A 21591-nucleotide genomic window follows, 5' to 3' on the forward strand; every position below is an offset into this window, starting at 1 on the left:
AAAGCAGAACATGCTGGAAAGCTCTGACAAAAAGACCTGAAACGTTAACTCTGTTTCTCTCTCCACAGATGCTGCCAGACCTGCCATGTATTTTCAGGATTCTCTGTTTTTATTATAAATCGTGGCTGATCTGTATCTTAACTCAATTTACCCACTTGTACTGCCCTATATATGTTGCATCTTGAATGGGCTTGGTGCAAGCTGGTGTTGGAGAATGGCTGTTCTATGTGCAATGCGGAGTGGACCGCACAGGTAGGAGCTTCGAGAACAGCGGGAAGATCAATAAGTGAACCCGCAGTTACCAAAGTTGGCAGTGGGCACCTGGTGAGTTCAGTTCAGTCTTGTTCAAGAGAGGAAAGTTTTGAAATAATTAAATAGGCACACCCATCTGATACCTGTAAGTAAACACTTGTTTTCTTAAAAGCATCATTAAAACCCTTATCACATGCAGCGCTCTCATATTACGAGTGTGGTTTGATATTGTAATTTAGATGGGGGAGCAGTGGGACTTCTGATCATTCTTGGCAATTGTCTGAGACTAAACTAGACTGTTCACAATAAAAACAGAAAGTGCTGGAAAAACTCAGCAGGTCTGGCAGCATCTTTTTTTCACAGGATGTGGGCGTCGCTGACTAGACCAGCATTTATTACCTGTCCCATTGCCCTTGAGAAGGTGGTGGTGAGCCGCCTTCTTGAACCGCTGCAGTCCAGGTGGTGTAGGTACACCCACAGTGCTGTTAGGGAGGGAGCTCCAGGATTTTGACCCAGCGACAGTGAAGGAACGGCGATATATTTCCAAGTCAAGATGGTGAGTGACTTGGAGGGGAATTTCCAGGTGGTGGTGTTCCCATGTGTCTGCTGCCCTTGTTTTTCTAGGTGGCAAAGGTCACGGGTTTGGCAGGTACTGTGACAGGGCTTTTGGTGAGGTGCTGCAATGCATCTAGTGGATGGTACACACTGCTGCCGCTGTGCATCGGTGGTGGAGAGAGTGAATGTTTGTAGATGTGGTGTCAATCAAGCGGGCTGCTTTGTCCTGGACGGTGTCAAGCTTCTTGAGTGTTGTGGGAGCTGCACTCAGCCAGGCAAGTGGGGAGAATTCCATCACACTCCTGACCTGTAGATCTGCAGAGAGAGAAACAGAGTTAATGTTTTGCGTCCAATATGACTCTTCTCCAGGTGAAGAATCATATTGGACTTGAAACATTAACTCTATTTCTCTCGCCACAGATTCTGCCAGACCTGCTGAGCTTTTTGTTTTTATTCCAGATCTCCAGCATCTGCACTATTTTGCTTTTATATTAGGCTGTTTGCAACCTTGGTGTCATATTGGGCCCCAAGATGAGCTTCCGACCTCATATTCATGTTATCACTAAGAGTTCATTTTCACCTCTGTACCATCGCTAACTAAGGCCTTGCCTCAACCAATTTGCTGGTGAAATCCTCATCCACACCTTCATTACCTCTAGACTCGACTATTCAACTGCCTACACCCTAAGCTCTGGAATTCCCTCCTAAACCTCTCTACCTTGCTTTCTTCTTATATAATACTTCTTAAAACCTCCCTCTTTGACCAAGCTTTTGGCCATCTCCGAATATCTCCTTACGTAGCTCGGTGTCACATTTTGTTTTATAATGCTCCTGTGAAGCACCTTGGGGCATTTTATTACATTAAAGGTGCTATATAAATGTAAGTCGTTCTTATTGTTCTTGTGATTATTAACGCGTTTGAAAAGGGACCATTCAACCAAAAAAGTTTGAGAACCATTGCTTTAGTCTTAGTTAGCTATGATCATCTGCAAACTTCAGCACGTTCCCTACATCCAAATCAGAGCCTAACTCAGGTAGCAAAGCCTCAGGTAACAGAGGCTGATCAGGTACAGTCAGACCCTCAGATACAGACGAACCCTTGAGTATCGATGGACACGCAGGTACAGACGGACCCGCGGGTGTACACAGTGTTCCAGGATCAGTTGTTGCTTCAAGTACTCAGCTGCGCCTCTCTCCCAACATCAATTATGGACACATTTCTCTGGTGAGATGAGCAACATTCAGATCCACCTACCTTGAAGACCTCCGAGAAGAATCCCGACCCAATTTTCTCGCAGTAGAAGTCGTCGATCCTGGTCAAGGTGGAGACGGCACTCCGCAGCGCCCTGTACGAAGAGGGGCGGAGATGGCTGCACCCGGGCATTGAGCCTAGCACTGGAGCAGAGTACGGCCCGGGGTCTGGTATCAGCACATCGCTGGATAGGTCCAATCTGAGTGTTGGTTCTCTCGACATCGCCCCAGAGCCCCCTCCCTCCCTCCCCCCGCCCCTCCCACCGACCGCTGGAATCTGATTCACATCTTTCCCAAATCAGGAACCTCTTAATGATGGGCTGGTGGGAGGAGAGGAGGTTTCAGAGGTTTAGAGGGAGGGCTTCACACCAGCAGAACTAGGGTTGTGTCCGCTGCAGGCAATCTCAAACCAACTAATAAATCAAGAGTTATCAGCAGGACTTGGGTCAGAGTTAGAAAATAAATCAATAATCCATTAATGATCAATTGATAATCCGACAACAAATAATCAATGATCCATCGATCAGTGAGTAATCCATCGATAATCTGGTTCCAGTCAATTGATAATCCAGCAACAATCAATTAATAATCCAGTATTGATAAATCTGGAAAGCGACAATTAATTGACAATGCATCAGTCAATAACCAAGCTCTGACCTATTGATTATCTGGTTCCAGCCAATGGATAATCCAACAATGATAAATCGATGAAGCAACAATTAATGAATAATTCGTCAGGTCTGATCTATTCATAATTAATCAACAATTCATTCCTGATCTGGTCACAGTCACTAGCTCAGTATGAGTGCAGCCCTTTCACCAGTAAAGTCAAATGTATTCCCGGGGGGAATCCTAACCCAGGGCTCAATTTGGGCAGTTTGAAACAGTAACTGAGATGGAGTTGGCGCTGAGACGACCAAATACTGTCTGCTCAGTCTATCAAATAAATCATCACCAACTGATCCTGAACTGACTTTACACTGCTCCGAGTCTGATCCTGGTCCTTCCCAAACCCTGTTCCCTCTATGATCTTGGTTCTCCTCTCATCCAGCTCTGGGTCTGGTGCCAGTTTTCCCTCTCATCCTGCTCCTTGTCTGATCCTGGTTTCCCCCCCCCAGTTAATTCTGCTCCTGATCTGACCCTGCTTTCCCTCCAACTGCTCCGGGTCTGACCCTGCTTTCCCCTATTAATCCTGCTCCAGTTCTGATCCTGGTTTCCTCTCTAGAGCCAGCTCCAACTCTTGATTCCAGTTCCCGTCGGGAATTACAATGCTGCCGTTGCTCTTTCTTGCTCCGGATTTGCAGCCGCTCCGGGTGTCGGCTCGGTTTATTCCATCAGCCGAAGGGAAGCACCGAGCTCCGGCTTGGGATCTGGCTCCGGATTACCGCTGCTGCTGCTGCTCCGGGTGTGATCGCTGCTTTGCACACATCAGTGTGGGTGTTATTCCGGATTGCTCTCCCTCTCTCTCTCTCTGTGTGCTGCTGACACTTCGCTTTCCCATATGTGGAAAGCAGGGAGGCTGGAGAGAAGGCGGCGCTGCTGAAATGCTCCCGCCCCACAAAAAGCCTTCATTCCCCCGGTCACAGAGAGAGAGAGAGAGGCTGGGCGCCGCCTACGGGCTGCAGAAATTCACTGGCAATTAAACACAAAACAAACCCAGACCTGAAAATCAATCTGAAACAAAAACCTATGTCACCACATCGGAGAAGAGCAGGGGAGAGTTCTCCCCAGTCTCCTGGCCAATATTTATCCCTCAACCAACATCATCACTCAGATATATCTGGCCATCATCACAATGCTGTCCTTGGGAGCTTGCTGTGCACAAATCAACTGTGGGTGTTGTCTGTTCAGTAGGTCTCACCAGGAGGTTCTGAGTCTTGTATGGTTGAACATTAACTATTTATTGATAACACATTATGTACTTGCATACACAGTATAGCCCAAGCTATGAGCTAACTGCATGCTTGCTTCTACACAGGTCTCTGTCCAGTATACAACTGACTCTAGTCTCAGGTCATCTGTCTCTTTACATCACACTGTAGGCGGTACTGTTTCCCAGTCCCACATTAACCCTTGCTATGTAAGGTACCGTTATACTACAAGCCCCCATCCCCCCAACAGGTATTTACATTACAATCCCCTTCTACCCCTCCCCCCTCAAGTCTTGGACTTTATAAACTCAGACAGTCTGGAGGCTTGACAATTCTTTCAGATCTCGTTCTGGTCACATTTGAAGGAGTGGTGGACTCTGTTGATTTGGGCAACCTCTGTTAGTTGGGATAAAAAAACAAAATGCTGGAAAAAAAACTCATCAGGTCTGGCAGCATCTGTGGAGAGAGTGTTTTGCAGTATTTTGCTTTTATCTTTGTTGATTGGGAATTTGAGTTGTAGTCTGTGTTTCTGGAGCTTGGTCGTCTTCTTCTAATATGTTTTTTCCACCCCTTGAAGTTGAACTTCTCTTTGTCAACTCCCCCCCTGCTCTGCTCGGAGACCACCGGCTTGTCCCGTTCTTCCTGGAGAGAGTGTTCACTCCGTTCAGTCGTGGTACGGACCCAGTTTTACTTTTTCCGTGTGGTTCGCTGTGATCTTTGTGGGAGTCGAAGGCGTCACTCCCTGTCGTTTGGATGTTCCTCATCAGTGGGCTCACCTTGCAGTTTGGCTTTTATCGCATTACTGTGTTCTTCCGTACCACACTGAGGTGTGCACTGGTGAGTTGATAGTCACTAGGTCCTTGCTCCTGCATTGTCTTGCAACTTTGCACGTTGGCTGGAGGTTGCAGTGTCTGTGCCGTGGTCTTTACAGATAGTATGACAACAACGGTTGGAGTTGGGGGTTGTGGCTCATTATTCTGTTTCAGGTCATTTCCCTGTGTGCCTTCTACTCGAGGCACAGTGATAATTAGCTGGAGGTTTGAATGGTCTGACCAAAGAGGAGTCACCTGCAAAGAAATTGGACAAACCAGCTCTGCAACGAGTGAAGACAGTTCAGAGCTGAAGTCCCAGCCGAGCGTCTCTTTACTGGTGGCCACTTGGGAACTTGCAGTTCCATGTAGTTGAAGACAGAGATTGTCTTGACATCTTCTGTTTTAAGAAGGTTAAGGACAACACAGGCATTACGGCTCAAGAGAGAAAAAGATTGATTTTGGATGACATACATGACTTTGAATGGCTTGTTGCCATACCTTAGTGGTTTTACGATCATGCCTATGACCGGGAGTTGGATTCCTCCATGCCATAGAGTGGTGTGTCTGTCATTCACAGCCAGAAATCTCTCAGACACAGTTCTTTATCTGAGAGGACCATGACACTGGCTCCCATGTCCAATTTGAAATTGGTGTGGTGACCAGTTACTGAGATGTCCGCATTCTAACAAGAAAATCCAGAATCCTTGACCTCACCCAAGAAGCACAATTGAGTCTCTTCCTGGCATGGTACCTCATCCCATGGATTTTTTTTTTATTTGTTCATGAGATGTGGGGGTCGCTGGCTAGACCCAGCATTTATTGCCCATCCCTAATTGCCCTTGAGAAGGTGGTGCTGAGCTGCCTTCTTGAACCGCTGCAGTCCATGTAGTGTGGGTACACCCACCGTGCTGTTAGGGAGGGAGTTCCAGGATTTTGACCCAGTGACATATATATTTCCAAGTCGATATATTTCCAAGTCAGGATGGTGAGTGACTTGGAGAGGAACTTCCAGGTGGTAGTGTTCCCTTGTGTCTGCTGCCCTTGTTCTTCCAGATGTTAGTGGCCTTAGGTTTGGAAGATGCTGTCGAAGGAGCCTTGGTCAATTCCTGCAGAGAGCATGCGGTCTCCTCTACATTGGAGAGACCAAACGCAAACTGGGCAACCGCTTTGCAGAACACCTGCGGTCTGTCCGCAAGAAAGACCCAAACCTCCCTGTCGCTTGCCATTTTAACACTCCACCCTGCTCTCTTGCCCACATGTCTGTCCTTGGCTTGCTGCATTGTTCCAGTGAAGCCCAACGCAAACTGGAGGAACAGCACCTCATCTTCCGACTAGGCACTTTACAGCCTTCTGGGCTGAATATTGAATTCAACAACTTTAGATCTTAAACTCCCTCCCCCCATCCCTACCCCGTTTCTTCCCCCTCCCTTTTGTTTTTTTCAATAATTTATATAGATTTTTCTTTTCCCACCTATTTCCATTATTTTAAAATCTACAACTAATACCTTGTCAGTCTTTCCACCCCACCCCCACTAGAGCTGTACCTTGAGTGTCCTGCCATCCATTCTTAATTAGCACATTTTCTTAGATAATATCACCACCTTCAACACCTCTTTGATCCTTTTGTCTGTGACATCTTTTGATTATCTGCTCCTATCACTGCTTGCTTGTCCCTACAACCACCTCCCCCCACCCCCCCCACCAACTTCTCTCTCCCCCCGCCCACCTTAAACCAGCTTATATTTCACCCCTCTCCTAACTATACTCAGTTCTGTTGAAGGGTCGTGAGGACTCGAAACGTCGACTCTTTTCTTCTCCACCGATGCTGCCAGACCTGCTGAGTTTTTCCAGGTAATTCTGTTTTTGTTTTGGATTTCCAGCATCCGCAGAAGTTTTTTGTTTTTGTATAGAGGCGAAGGCTGTGTGTAAGAGAAGGCAGTCTAAGATTCAGCATGTGTGAAACGCCTTCAACCTGTATGTGCCAAACTGCTGCCTTCAGGGACTGAAATTAAGAGAACTCACTTTGCATTTGACTGTTCAGGGTATCATTTACTTTGCCTGGGTCTTTTAAAAATATATGCCTTACTGTTGCCTTAATGAAAGTGCAACTGGGAGTCAGATTAAGTAGGAGGTTTAGAAGTTATGATAGTAGCAATTTGTAGATCTATGTATCTATTTAAAGTCATTTCTTTTATCAATAAATGTTTAATATAGTTTTGTAAAAACCTATATGACTTGGTGGTCTTATTACGACTGAATTTAAGGCACACATCTCGAAATTTATACAAATTGCAAAACAAGTTGTGGCAGTTGTTTCAAGTTTCCCTTTGGGATTTGAAGAACTCAGCATTTACCATCAGCTGTGCCATAACATCTCCACTTGCCTGGATGAGTGCATCTCTGACAACACTCAAGAAGCTTGACACCATCCAGGGCAAAGCAGCCCACTTGGATTGGCACCACATCAACCACTCCAACATCCACTCCCTACATCACTGATGCACAGTGGCAGCAGTACCATCTACAAGATGCACTGCAGCAACTCACCAAGGCTCCTTTGACAGTACCTTCCAAATCCATGACCTCTATCAATTAGAAGGACAAGGGCACCACCTGAAAGTTCCTCTCCAAACCAAACACCACCCTGACTTAGAACTATATCACTGTTCCTTCACTGTTGCTGGGGTTAAATCCTGGAACTCCCTTCCTAACAGCAATATGGCTGTACCTACACCACATGGACTGCAATGATTTAAGAAGTTGACTCACCATCACCTTCTCAAGGGCAATTAGGATGAGCAATGAGAATGCTGGTCTACCCAGCGATTTTGATGTCCCGTGAAATAAAAAAAAGAATCCTCCGCCCATCTGCATGTTTTAGCTTTCTGAAGTGTCCCAGGTGGTTGCAGTTGAAACACTGCACTGAGATTGCTGGACATTGATCTCACCTGTGAGGTTTCTCGGCTCCACGAAACTGACATGTTCGCCCACCCTCTTTAGGTTGGTTTGGGTGTTGTCTTCCTTGGCTTGGAGTTTCTCTGCCGTTTTGTTGCTTTACCAGCTGGACAGTTGGAGTTGTGCTGCACCATGGCTTGCTTTCACCATGTAAAATGAATCAGTGCTGTTGACAGATTTCAGACTGTCTGACTGATGGATGGCCTTTTCTAGTCAGATTTTCCTTGCCCTGTAGTATGTTTGAAAAGACATTGTCAGCCACTCTGTCCCTTATGAGTTCTGACTTAAGGTCACTGTAATCACAGCCTTCCGCCAATCTGTATAATCGCTTTACAGGAGAGTCAACCGATTCTCAGGGCTATTGGACACATTTGTTAATTTTGCAATAAAATTTTGTTGCTTCTTAAAGTAAAATACGTTTTGAAGGATTTTAGAACTTCATAAAATTTATCTGAGGATTCGTTTATTCCTCACCTCGCAATAATATAATTGGCTATCAGACCTGCTGAACAAAATAGTGCATTTACATGCTATCTCTTTTTTTAAATCTAATCCTGAAGCTATCATGTATCATAAGAATCTTTTCCACCAAAAGCCTCCAATTTTCTGTTTGGTCTGGCCCTTGGATCAGTCCAAATTGGACTGGTAATGTTGACTTCTTGTCCAGGAATGCTTTAAAGTTCAGGCGATTACAGCTTTAAATGCTGTGCAGGTTTTAAAGATGACACCAACAGCAACCATTTCTTTAAAGGGTTTTCCCACACTTGCCGTGCTTTGGTGGGCTCCTGTGGCGATGGTGGTCCTGACCTCTTTGCCTTTAGTTTTGTGCAACAATTTACTCAATTAACTATTCTGGGCTTTCCCTGTGATTGAGGATTTTTGGGCATTTTACAGTGGATTCCCGGCTTTGGCAGGTTTTTTTTAAACCTTCTGATTCATTTTTTTTTTCTTTCTTACAATGAGCTCAGCTGCCATGTGGTATGGTGCCAATTCTGAGCCAGGGCCAGCAGCGGTGCTTTTGGAAGCGGGCTGCTCTTACTTCTTTTTACAGCACTGAAGCTTTTTAAATTAGTTTGGTTTAGAACTGAATTTTTTGCTCACCCCTACTAGGTTCTCTGACTCTGTGGGCATCCACAATTCCACGAGATCTTGTGAAGCCTCAGCTGCACAATGGAGTTTTTTTCTTATGCCTTTCTGCTTAAAATTCTGCAATGGAGCTTCTTTCAGGTGATCTCCCTCTGTGTCTTCACTGATTTGCTTTCAGTCCGGTAAGAATGCTGTTCCTTTCGTTTTCCAGCATTTGAATTTCTGCTCTAACTTCTCTGAGGTTCTGGGTTTTTCCATTTGCTATCGCCACATTGTATGTTCAGTAGGTCTCACAAAGAGGTTCTGAGTCTTGCACGGTTGAATATTAACTGTTTATTCGTAGCACATAACTGCGTACATATATACAGGCTACAGCCCAAGCTATGAGCTAACTCCATGCTTGCTTCTACACAGGTCGCTGTCCAGTCCAAATGACTCCAGTCTCAGGTCATATGTCTCCTTATATCACACTGTGGGCAGTACTGTTTCCCAGTCCCACATTAACCCATGCTATTCCAGATACCCTTATACTACAGCAGGGTTTCCTGCGTTACAAGGATTCAAACGTAATTTTCATGTGTTTTCTAATCCTTCCATGGCCTCGCCCCCCCCCTATCTCTATAATCTCCTCCAGCCCGACAACAACTCCTCTAGATATCTGCGCTCCTCAAATTTTGGCCTCTTGAGCATTCCTGATTTTTGTCGTTTTAACTCTGGATGCCTGGGCCCCAAGCTCTGCAACTCCCTCCCTACAAATCTCTCTGACTCTCTCTCTTTTAAGGCAGTTCTTAAAATCTACCTCTTTGACCAAGCTTTTGGTCACCTGCCTTAATATCTCCTTTTGAGGCTCGGTGTCAAATTTTGTCTAATCTTCTAAAACAGATTGGGACATTTTGCAACATAAAAGGTGCTATATAAATGCAAGTTGTAGTTGTTGATTGGCTGGGAAGCCTTTTGTGACATTCTGAGGTAGTGAAAGGCGTTATATTGGCAAGTTCAATAACATGGCCATAGGAAGAGAAACTGCATTTATATAGTGTCTTCCATGACCTGATAATGTTCCCAAGCGCTTCACAGCTAATTAAGTTCTTTTGAAATGTAGTCACTGTTTTAATGTGGAAAATAAATGAGATGGTGAATGGATAATCTGATTTATTCATGAAGATAATTAAGGGATAAATATTGACCAAGGCAGAGGAGAGAATTCTCCTTCAAATCTTGCCTTTTACATCCACCTGAGAGGGCAAACAAGGCCCAAGTTTAATGTCTCATCTGAAAAACGGCACTTCTAATAGTGCAGCACTACTGTCAGTATTGCACTGGCGTGTCAGCCTAGATTGTGTGCTCAAGTCTTTGGAATGGGGATTGAATCTGCAACCTTCTGACTCAGAGATGAGTGTGCTGCCCACTATGCCTATGAATGTCCACCTCATTATGAGAAAGGGCAACTTCAAGAAATGAGATGGGAGAATTCTGTTTAGGGGCAATTTAATGAGGTCAATTAAGGAATAGAACTGGACATGCAGAATGAATATATAAATAGCATTCGCAAACAAAATCTAAACAAAAGCTTAATGTCAAAGTAACAATCTAATGTCTGGTAGCAGGACATTAATTCCTTTGCCACCACCCTCGAAGATGTACTCCCTCTGCTCCACTCACACCCTCCCCACCTCCAGCCAAAATCTGATTCACTTCCTTCCCCGATCAACAGCTTCTTGGTATCTGAAGTTTTCCCAGTACAGTAAAAGAAAGAACTTGCATTTATATACAGTGTCGCCTTTCATGTGTGAGAGACATCATAAACCCTTCACAGCTGATCAAAGAAACAACTACCATTTCTCTTGTGTCTGTCATCACCTGAGGACATCCTGGAGTACTTTACAGCCAATTATTGAACACTGCGGCCAATATTACAGAAAGAAATTGGCATTTATCTCTTGCCTTTCATAACCTCAGGATGTCCCAAATCACTTTTCAGCCAAAGAAATAATTTGTGAAATGTAGTCACATAGCAGCCAATTTGTACACAGAAAGTTCCCACAAACAGCAAGGCAATAATGACCAGATAACCTATTTTAGTGAAATTGATTGAGGGATAAATATTGACCAGGACATGAGGGAGATCTCTCCTACACTTCATCAAAAGAGTGCCGTTTCATTCTTTATGTCCAGCTGAGTAGGAGGATGGGACCTCAGTCTAGCATCTCATCTGAAAGACAGCACCTTCAACAGTGCAGGACCCCCTCAGCACTGTACTGGGAGTATTAGCCTAGGTTATGTGCTCAAGACTTTGGAATGGGACCATAAACCCGCAACCTTTCGATTCACCCCTTTACACTCAATGGCATGACCATCACTGAATCCCCAACTATCAACATCCTGGGGGTTACTATTAACCAGAAACTGAACTGCACCAGCCATATAAACACTGTGGCTACAAGAGCAGGTCAGAGACTAGGAATCCTGTGGCGAGTAACTCATCTGACTCCCCAAAGCCTGTCCACCATATACAATGCCCAAGTCAGGATTGTGATGGAATATTTTCCATTTTCCTGGATGAGTGCAGCTCCAACAACACTCAAGAAGCTGTGTACCATTCAGGACAAAACAGCCCACTTGATTGGCACCCCATCTACAAACATTCACTCCCTCCACCACTGACGCACAGTAGCAGCAGTGTGTACCATCTACAAGATGCACTGCAGAAACTCACCAAGGCTCCTGAGACAGCACCTTCCTAATCCACAACTGCTACCATCTAGAAGGACAAGGGCAGCAGATACATGGGAACAGCACCAACTGGAAGTTCCCCTCCAGGCAACTCACCATCCTGACTTGGAAATATATCATTGTTCCTTCACTGTTGCTTGGTCAAAATCCTAAAACTCCCTTCCTAACAGCACTGTGGGTGTACCTAAACCACATGGACTGCAGCGGCTCAAGAAGGCAGCTCACTAGCACCTTCTCAAGGGCAATTAGGGATTGGCAATAAATGCTGGCCTAACCAGCGACACCCACATCCCATGAATGAATAAAAAAAACTCAAAGGTGAGGGTACTACCCACTGAGCCAAGATTGACACTGGTACTTTTAGTTTGAAGTCATGGTTTATTCAAATTGTTATCGTTGTCAAATATTGTGAAACAAATCCACAATTTAACCTGATCCATTAACAATGCAACTAGCATCCTCCGGTGTTACCTGCTGTGGAACGCTTCAAACAGATGGGCAAACACCATGTGACCCACTTGCTAGGACCACCCAGCCATATAGCCACAGGAGAGGTGGGCAGCCTGGGTGACTCTCCCATGGGTCCAATACATCTTGGACCACTGGTTAGTGATTATGGTCAAATCAAGTGGAGCAGAGCCACAAGAAAGTCCTTTGACCAGCTTCTCCGCACTTGAAAATCCAGAGCATTAGACTGAAGGGAAGCCAGATACTTTAGGAGCACCCCTTTAAGTGGAATCTTTGGTTACAGCACAGGAGGTGGCTATTTGGCCAGTCGGGTCTCTCGGCAGGAGCAACTCTGATAGTTCCACTTCTCTGCCCTGTCCCCTCAACCCCGTTTATTGAGGTACTTATGCAGTTCCCTTTTGAAAGCCATGATTGAATCTGCCTCCACCACACTCTTAAGCAGCCCGTTCAAGATCCTAACCATTCACTACTTAAAAGAAAAGTTTTCCCTCATATCACCATTGATTCTTTTGCCATTCACCTCTTTCCTCTGGTTCTTAACAGCTGCATCAATGGGAAGAGTTTTTCTCTATTTACTCTGTCTAGACCCTTCATGAATTTGGTCCCAGTGAGAGGAGTAAGGGAGTTGGAGGGCTGGGTTGAAAGGCTGTTGGTGCGGGGGGAGTTAAAGAGGGGGGGAAGGTGCCTTCGATGAGCACAGGGTCCTCTCAAAGGAGGTCCTTCCCATTGTCCAACACCAGGCCATGCAGTTAAAGCTATCTGCTTGGTGTGGGCCTACGCCTGCTGTGGGTAAATAGCGGTGGGGTGTGAGATAAGGCCCTTTAGTGGCCACTTAATTAACTGGTCATTTAAGGGCCTCAATGGCACCAAGGGCGGGTGACCGCCTGATGCCTCCCCCACCCATCGTAAAATGGGACACAGGTCAGGTAGGTGGCAGGCATGTCACAAGCTGCATTTTACAACCCGCCCTGCGCCTTGAAACCCGCCGGCGTGGGACAGTAAAATTCCACCCATGGTTCATTTTCACTGCTAGAGAGATAGATTGGCAATAGTTAATAGTTGTTAACTCTTCAAAAGGGTTAGAAATTGCATTAGAAATGACTTAACTTTCTGCGACCTGTTTGGTTTTTATGAAGAACAGAGCTCGGCAGATTTTTGAAACAGAAACAGCTGGAAAAACTCAGCAGGTCTGACAGCATCTGCAGAGAGGAACACGGTTAATGTTGCGAGTCCAAACGACTCTTCATCAGAAGTTCTGCAGATGCTGTCAGACCTGCTGAGTTTTTCCAGCTATTTTTGTTTTTGTTTCAGATTTCCAGCATCCGCAGTATTTTGCTTTTAGCTCAGCAGATTTTTGTTTGGTAAGGCTATTAAAAGTGTGGTTTGATCATCAGCATTAGTAAGTGAAATGTTCTGGTATAGCATTAACAATGTGACCTGGAGGCTGTTGATAACTTCACATATCTACTCTCCACAATCATCAGCAATCTGTCACTTGTTGCTGAAATCATCATACCATTACAAAACCTGCAGCTGTTATGCCCAAACTGAGTAAGAGTTTGGAACAACTGTAGCCTGACAGAGAACACCAAACTGTGAATCCATCAAGCCTGTGTCCTCACTGCACTCCTCTACAGTAGTAAGACCCAGACAATATATGCAGGAGAAAAGGCTGAACAGATTCCACCTTCATTGTTTCAGATGTATCCTTGGCATATCTTCGCAGGATAAAGTCACCAACTCAGAGGTCCTGGAGTGTGCTAATTCCATCAGCATAGACTCATGACTAAGCCAAAGATGTCTGCGCTGGGTCAGCCATGTTCATTGGTTGGATGGCAGCCGTATACCCAAAGATCTTCTATACGATGAACTGGTCACCACCTCCTGAACGTCCATACCTCTGCTACAAGGACACCTGCAAGTGAGAAACGAAGATGACGGACATTGATAACTGGGAGACAGTCGCCAGTGGTGACTGGAAGGGCATTGAAAGAGGTGAGGTAAGACGGAAAGTCCAACTATCCAAGAAGAGGACCCAGAGAAAACAGAGGCCAGGGAATTATACACGTTCTCAACCACTTGTCTTCCTGTGCAGCAAATGCGGCAGAGATTGTCATGCCAGAGTGGAGCTCCTGAGCCACACCAGGTGATGTTTAACAGAGTTGACCAGCAAAGCGCAAACGATTGCCTTGCAAGATGGTAGGCTGCCAAAGAACGGTATTAAGGAATATGGAACAAAAATAGGTAGATGAAGTTGAAATACAGATCAGTCGTGAATGGCAGAAAAAGGCATCTCTTCCAGTTTTTATTTCAGCTGGATTGAATAGAATTAAAAATGGTGGGAGATTTAGGGACAGGCAATAAATGCTGCCATAGCCAGTAATGTCCACATCCCTTGAAAGAATAAGAAAAAATTTAAAACATCTGAACCCATTAAAACACAATCTCACAAAATCAAGATCTACCCCTAGGAGAATTCTCCTGTTCTTCTCTGAATTGTATCATGGGATCTATTAAATCCATCTGAATAGGCAGACGAGGCTTCAGTTTACTGTATGATCCAAACAACAGCACTCACTCAGTGCTGCTCTGAAATGTCACCCCAGATTGCGAGCTGGAGTAGGGCTTCCTATAACCAACCATCCGACAATGAGATATTAATACTACCACTGAGTCAAACTGGCAGTCAGTGGGCTTGAAACAAATGAGTCCCTCTGGTGATAGCAGAGACATGGGATGAGTATATTAGATGTTAATAGCACGAAAGAGTCAATGATGATTAGGGAGGCAGTGGCAGTATTCAAAACAAGTTAACATTTTCAAAACAAGGTGATATAACAGACCCAGATGCATCAGTCTGAAATAAAAACAGAAAGTGCTGGAAACACTTAGCAGGCCTGGAGTATCTGTTGAGGGAGAAACGGTCTGGATGGGATTTTCCCTGAATTGCACTAAGTGCAGTGGCAGGCGTGGAAATTGGCACTTTTCCCGCTGACCGCAGTGGCGGGTTTTCTCACCGTTTCGTCCCTGTCCCACCTCGTTAATTACATACCCGGGTGAAACCCGCTGGATCGCTGGCACGCAGCCTCCAGCTCACCTGCCCCAACGTCAGCTCACCGCTTCCTCACTCTGGTTGCCATATTTAAATGGCCACAGCGCTCACAGTTCTCTATGCTTGCAGCATAGGGCAACTCCATTGAAGAGGGCCCCAAAACCTCACTTGAGCGCCTGCTGGACGCCGTGGTGACCTGTCATGATGTCCTCTACTCCCGCTCTGGCTGCGGGAGGGGCAGCAACAACACCAATCTGGTTGGGAGGCGGTGGCAACAGTGGTCACTGTAAACGCTGGTCAGAAAGGATCAACCACCCAATGCAGAGAAAGGCTGAATGATTTCATCTGTTCCACCAGGGTAAGGCAACCATCTCATCACTCCCACAACTCCCAAGACCATCACACATCCACAGGGAACTCACTCACTACCAGCTCAATGGACATTACCGCACACTCTCTCACACACACCCTCACATGGCCTCATCCCCTCTGCTGATCTTGTCCTCGTTCCATCCATGGCTCCACAAATTACCCACAAATGGAGCCATCTTTCTCATTTGCCCTGCCATGCATCTTGCTTACACCCTCTATGTTTGTCTTTATGCAGGACAAGATCATGAACAATAAAAGGGAGAGGTCCCAGACAGTGGGGTGGTGTGCCAGAACTCAAGGTACTCAGTGACTTTAAGAACAGAGCCATCGCGCTGGCTAGAGACGATGTTGACCGTTCCTGCGGCAATGGTGAGGTCGGCAGCAAGTATCTGCATGAGCACCCTGAGGACAGCGCCTTAGAAGACCTGTCAGAGCCATCACCCACACGTTCCACCGGCACAGAGACTCACGGACCTAGATCCAGAGCAGGCTCGGGATCACAATCTGGTCCACAGCAGGCGAAGGTACGGACATCCGAGGTCACCGGCACTTGGAGGACTGCTGGAGGCAAGGAATCTGCTGAGTCCGAGTCAGATGATGAGCCTCCAGACTCGGTCCTCAATCAGTTGCTGCAGCTGCAACGACAGTCACGGGAACATCTGGAAGGGATATCAGCTGCATTGCTCAGATTGCCAGGAACGATGCAGGATTCCATCCGCTTTCAGACCGAGGTGATTGTACCATCCTGCCAACACACTGAGGTCAACACTGGCAGGATGACGGCCACCATGGAGACCTTGGTCCAGGACATGGGTCCTGCATTGCTGCGCCAGCTCAACATATCTGGCCTCTAACAGTGTCCATGCCAGAGGGGTGTGGGCAGCTCAATCTCACTCCAGCTACCCCTTCACAAGGAGTCAGCCAGGGTCCCTTGGAGGACCCATAGAGAGGAGGACCAGCAGTTGCACGCCCCACAGCCATCTACCCAGGTGACTCCAAATCGCTCTTCCTATGATCTCATCATCTCCGGTTCCACAGGCCGAGGAGGGTCCACTTGCCCCACAGCACGACACCAGAAGCAGGCCGAGGCCCTCCAGGTCTCGGCCCACCAGAGGGCACCCGACAAGGTCATCACAGACAGCAGGGTGCAGCAGTCAGTAGGCTGTAGGATGTTGGGGAAGCACCAAGACGTGGTGGGACTGCCATTTATTGCCCATCCCTAATTGTCCTTGAGAAGGTGGTGGTGAGCTGCCTTCCTGAACCGCTGCAGTCCATGTGGTGTAGGTACACCCACAGTGCTGTTAGGGAGTGAGATCCAGGATTTTGACCCAGCGACAGTGAAGGAACAGTGATATATTTCCAGGTGAGGATGCTGCATGGCTTTGAGGAGAACCTGCAAGTTGGTGGTGTTCCCATGTATCTGATGCCCTTGTCCTTCTCGATGATAGCGGTCGTGGGTTTGGAAGGTGCTTCCTAGGAAGCCTTGGTGAATTCCTGCAGTGCATCTTGTAGATGGTACACATATCTGCCACTGTGCATCAGTGGTGGAGGGAGCAAATGTTTGTGGATGGGGTGCCAATCAAGTAGGCTGCTTTGTCCTAGATGGTGTCAAGCTTCTTGAGTGTTGTTGGAGCTGCACTCATCCAAGCAAGTGGACAGTATTCCATCACACTCCTGACTTGTGCCTTGTAGTTGGTGGACAGGCTTTGGGGAGTCATGAGGTGAGTTTCTCGACTGACCTGCTCTTGTAGCGGGAGCATTTATATGGCTGATCCAGTTCAGTTTCTGGTCAATGGTAACCCCCAGGATGTTGATAGTGGGGGATTCAGTGATGGTAATGCCATTAAGCGTCAATGGGCGATGTTTAGATTCTCTCTTGTTGGAGATGGTCATTGCCTGACACTTGTGTGGCACGAATGTTACTTGCCACATGTCAGCCCAAGCCTGGATATTGTCCAGGTCTTGCTGCACATGAACATGGACTGCTTCAGGATCTGAGGAGTCAAGAATGAAGCTGAACATTGTGCAATCATCAGCGAACAGCCCCTTCTAACCTTATGATGGAAGGAAGGTCATTGATGCAGCAGCTGAAGATGGTTGGGCCAAGGACACTGCCCTGCAGTGATGTCCTGGATATGAGATGATTGACCTCCAACAGCGACAACCATCTTCCTTTGTGAGAGGTATAACTCCAACCAGCGGAGAGTTTTCCCCGAGTCCCATTGACTCCAGTTTTGATAGTGCTCCTTGATGCCACATTCAGTCAAATGCGGCCTTGATGTCAAGGCAGTCACTCTCACCTCACCTCGGGAATTCAGCTCTTTTGTTCATGTTTGAATCAATGGTGTAATGAGGCCAGAAGCTGAGTGACCCTAGCAGAACCTAAACTGAGCATCAGTAAGCAGGTTATTGCTAAGAAAATGCTGCTTGATAGCCCTGTTGATCGCCCCTTTCATCATTTTACTGATGGTCAAGAATAGACTAATTGGGCGGTAATTGGTCGGGTTGGATTTGTCCTGCTTTTTGTGTACAGGAACTACTTGTGCATATTTGCACATAGATGCCAGTGTTGTAGCTGCACTGGAACAGCTTGGCTAGGCAAGTTCTGGAGCACAAGTCTTCAGTATTATTGCCGGAATATTGTCAGGGCCCATAGTCTTTTCAGTATCCAGTGCCTTCAGTCGTTTCTTGATATCATGTGGAGTGAATCGAATTGGCTGAATATTGGTATCTGTGATGCTGGGGACCTCCTGAGGTGGCAGAGGTGGATCATCCATTCGGCACTTCTGGCTGAAGATTGTTTCGAATGCTTCAGCCTTATCTTTTGCACTGATGAGCTTGGCTCGTCCATCATTTAAAATGGGGATATTTGTAGAGCCTCCTCCTCCAGTGAGTTGTTTAATTGTCCACCACCATTCACGACTGATTGTTGCAGGACTGCAGAGTTTAGCTCTGACCCATTGGTTGTGGAATAGCTTAGCTCTATCACTTGCTGCTTGTAGTGCAAGTAGTCCTGTGTTGCTGCCTCACTAGGTTGCCACATCATTTTTAGTTATGCCTGGTGCTGCTCCTGGCATGCCATCCTGCACTCTTCATTGAATCAGGGTTGATTCCCTGGTGTGGTGGTATTGGTAGATTGGGAGTTATGCCAGACCATAAGGTTACAGACTGTGGTTGAGTACAATTCTGCTGCTACTGATGGCCCACAGCACCACATGTCTTGAGTTGCTATATCTGTTGAAAATCTATCCCATTTATCACAGTGGTAGTGCCACACAACACAATGGAGCGTATAGTTAATGTGAAGATGGGTCTTCATCTCCACAAGGACTGCTACCATGGACAGATGCATCTGCAGCAGGCAGGTTGGCATCAAGTATGTTTTTCCCTCTTGTTGGTTCCCTCACCACCTGCTGCAGATCCAGTCTAGCAGCTATGTCATTTAGGACTCTGTGTTGGTGCTACCAAGCCACTCTTGGTGATGCACATTGAAGTCCCCCACCCAGAATACATTATGCACCCTTAGTTCTTCCTGCAAGTGGTGTTCAACATGTAACTCTTTTCGAGTTATCAACAGATAGCATGTAACTCTTTCGAGTACTTTCACAGTTCTTGGTTTTCCAGGAGTGGGACATGAACCCACAACCTTCTGATTCAAAGGCGAGGGTGCTATGAACTGAGCCACAGCTGACACCTCCTCTTAGGAGTACTGATTCATTAGCTGGGGGTGGGGATGCAGTACATGGTAAACAGCAGGAGGTTTCCTTCCCATGTTTGAATTGATGCCATTAGACTTCATGGGATCCAGAGTCAATGTTGAAGACTCCCAGGGCAACTCCCTCCCACCCAACTGTATACCACTGTGCCTCCACATCAGCTGGATCTGTCCTGCCAGTGGGACAGGATGATGATGATGATATTGGTCTCTGGGTCATGATCTGTAAGGTATGATTCTGTGAGGATGACTATGCTTGACTAGTCTGTGAGACAGTTCTCCCAATTTTGGCACAAGCTCCTAGATATTAGTGAGGAGGACTTTGCCAGGTCAACAGGGCTGGCTGGATTTGCTGCTGTTTCTGGTGCCTATTTCAATGCCAGGTGGTCCATCCAGTTTCATTCCTTTTAACTGGCCATTTGATTCAACTTACTAGGTCTTTTTTTTTTAAATGCCCTAAAGGACATTAGTGAACCAGATGGCTTTTTACAACAGTTGATTATGGTTTCAGCAAACTTTTAATGAATTCAAATTCCACTATCTGCTGTGGTGGGATTCGAACCAGGTCTCCAGAGAGTCTCAAGATTACCAGTCTAGTGACAATCCCACTACACCACCTCATGAAGAAGGGTGATATGGCCTGGAACTTCATGCACTCTGTCATCTGCCAGAGCTTCCATGCTTTGAGCCTATACTGTAAGTTATTGTGCACTCCTGTCTGACAGCTGCACTTGTGATATTTTGACTGTACATCTAATAAGCTGAGCAATAAGTGTGAGCACCTTGCCACATTAAGTCTATGAGACACTGGCCCCCTCAGCCAAACTAGTGTCCTGGCGCTCTAAGCGTCTCTAACCATGTAGCTGTCTGTGTAGTGGCCACAGGGTTCTCGTTTTAATGGATGCAGCACTGTCCATGCCCTCACCAGACCACTGGCTGGGGTCACAAATGCTAATTCCAAATGGTCACATGTGGTGGGTCATGGATCTGTTGAGCATGACCAGGAGCCGCCGGTCGTACCTTCAGACAATGCTGATGAGAGAAATGGGTAAGAGCAATAAAGTACTGAAGCTTAAATGTGTTCTATAGTGGAAATTATGCATGACCTTGAGGGCTTCATGGTATCAAGAAATTTTTCAAATCGTCAGGGCCAGCGCTGCCCATGAAGGCATAATGTCTGCATTAAATAGGAACATGTTAATGGCTGGCGTGTAATTGTTTGAATGTCGTAAGACCATACAACGTAGGAGCAGAAGTAGGCCATTCGGCCCATCGAGTCTGCTCTGCCATTCAATGAGATCATGGCTGGATCTGATAATCCTCAACTCCACTTTCCTGCCTTTTCCCCATAACCCTTGATTATGAAACCTTACTGATTAAAAATCTGTCTATCTCAGCCTTAAATATACTTAACAATCCAGCCTCAACAGCCCTCTGTGGTAAAGGGAGGGAATAGCATAGTGGTATTGTTGCTGGACTAGTAATCCAGGCATCCAGGGTAATGCACTAGGGACATGGGTTCAAATCCCCACATGGCAAATGGTGGCATATGGATCAAATAAAAATCTGGAATTAAAAGTCTAATGATGACCATTGTTGATTGTTGTATCTGGTTCACTCATATCCTTCAGGAATGTAAATCTGCTGTTGTCACCTGTTCTGGCCTACATGTGACAACCACAGCAATGTGGTTGACTCTTAAATGCTCCCTGGACAAAGGCAATTAGGGATAGGCAATAAATGCTGGCCTAGCCAGTGATGCCCACATTCCATGGATAAAAACATAAAGAACTCCACAGATTGACTACCCTCTGAGAGAAGAAATTCCTCCTCGTCTACCTCTTACTCTGAGATTATGCCCTCTGGTCCTAGACTCTCCCACAACCTCTCAGCGTCAAGCCCCCTAAGAATCTTATATGTTTCAATAAGGTCGCTTCTCATTCTTCTAAACTCCAATGAGTACAGGCCCAACCTACTCAACCTTTCCTCATAAAAAAATCCCTCCATACCCAGGATCAACCTAGTGAAACTTCTCTGGACTGCCTCCAATGCCAGTACATCTTTCCTTAGTTAAGGATAGTTCACAGTATTCTGGGTGTGGTCTAACTAGTGCCTTGTATAGTTTTAGCAAGACTTCACTATTTTTATACTCCATTCCGTTTGAAATAGAGGCCAACATTCCATTTGCCTTCCCTATTACTTGTTGAACTTGTATGTTAGCTTTTTGGGATTTATGCACAAGGACTCCCAAATCCCTCTGCGCTGCCTCTTTCTGCAGTCTTTCCCCATTTAAATAATATTCAGCTCCTCTATTCTTCCCGCCAAAGTGCATAAGCTCACATTTTTCCACATTATATTCCATCTGCCAAGTTTTTGCCCACTCACTTAACCTGTCTGTATCCCTCTGTAGACTCTTTGTGTCATCCTCACCACTCGCCGTCCCACTTATTTTTGTGTCATCCGCAAACT

At 46.1% G+C, this 21591-nt stretch overlaps 2 protein-coding genes across 2 annotated transcripts in view; both read right to left on the minus strand.

Annotated features, from left to right (window-relative positions):
• Nucleotides 1-2298, minus strand: part of tesk1b (testis associated actin remodelling kinase 1b) — a 147409-nt gene extending 145111 nt beyond the window's left edge. Inside the window, exon 1 of the mRNA XM_078560556.1 lies at nt 2063-2298. Coding sequence (XP_078416682.1) covers nt 2063-2281 — 219 coding nt within the window. The 5' untranslated portion in view covers nt 2282-2298. The remainder of the gene's footprint in view (nt 1-2062) is intronic.
• LOC144692089 (uncharacterized) overlaps nt 1-21591 on the minus strand; it is a 981581-nt gene that overhangs the window by 914063 nt on the left and 45927 nt on the right. The window lies entirely within an intron of this gene.

Source organism: Cetorhinus maximus, chromosome 2 (genome assembly GCF_964194155.1).
Source record: "Cetorhinus maximus chromosome 2, sCetMax3.hap1.1, whole genome shotgun sequence".
Lineage (NCBI taxonomy): Eukaryota > Metazoa > Chordata > Chondrichthyes > Lamniformes > Cetorhinidae > Cetorhinus > Cetorhinus maximus.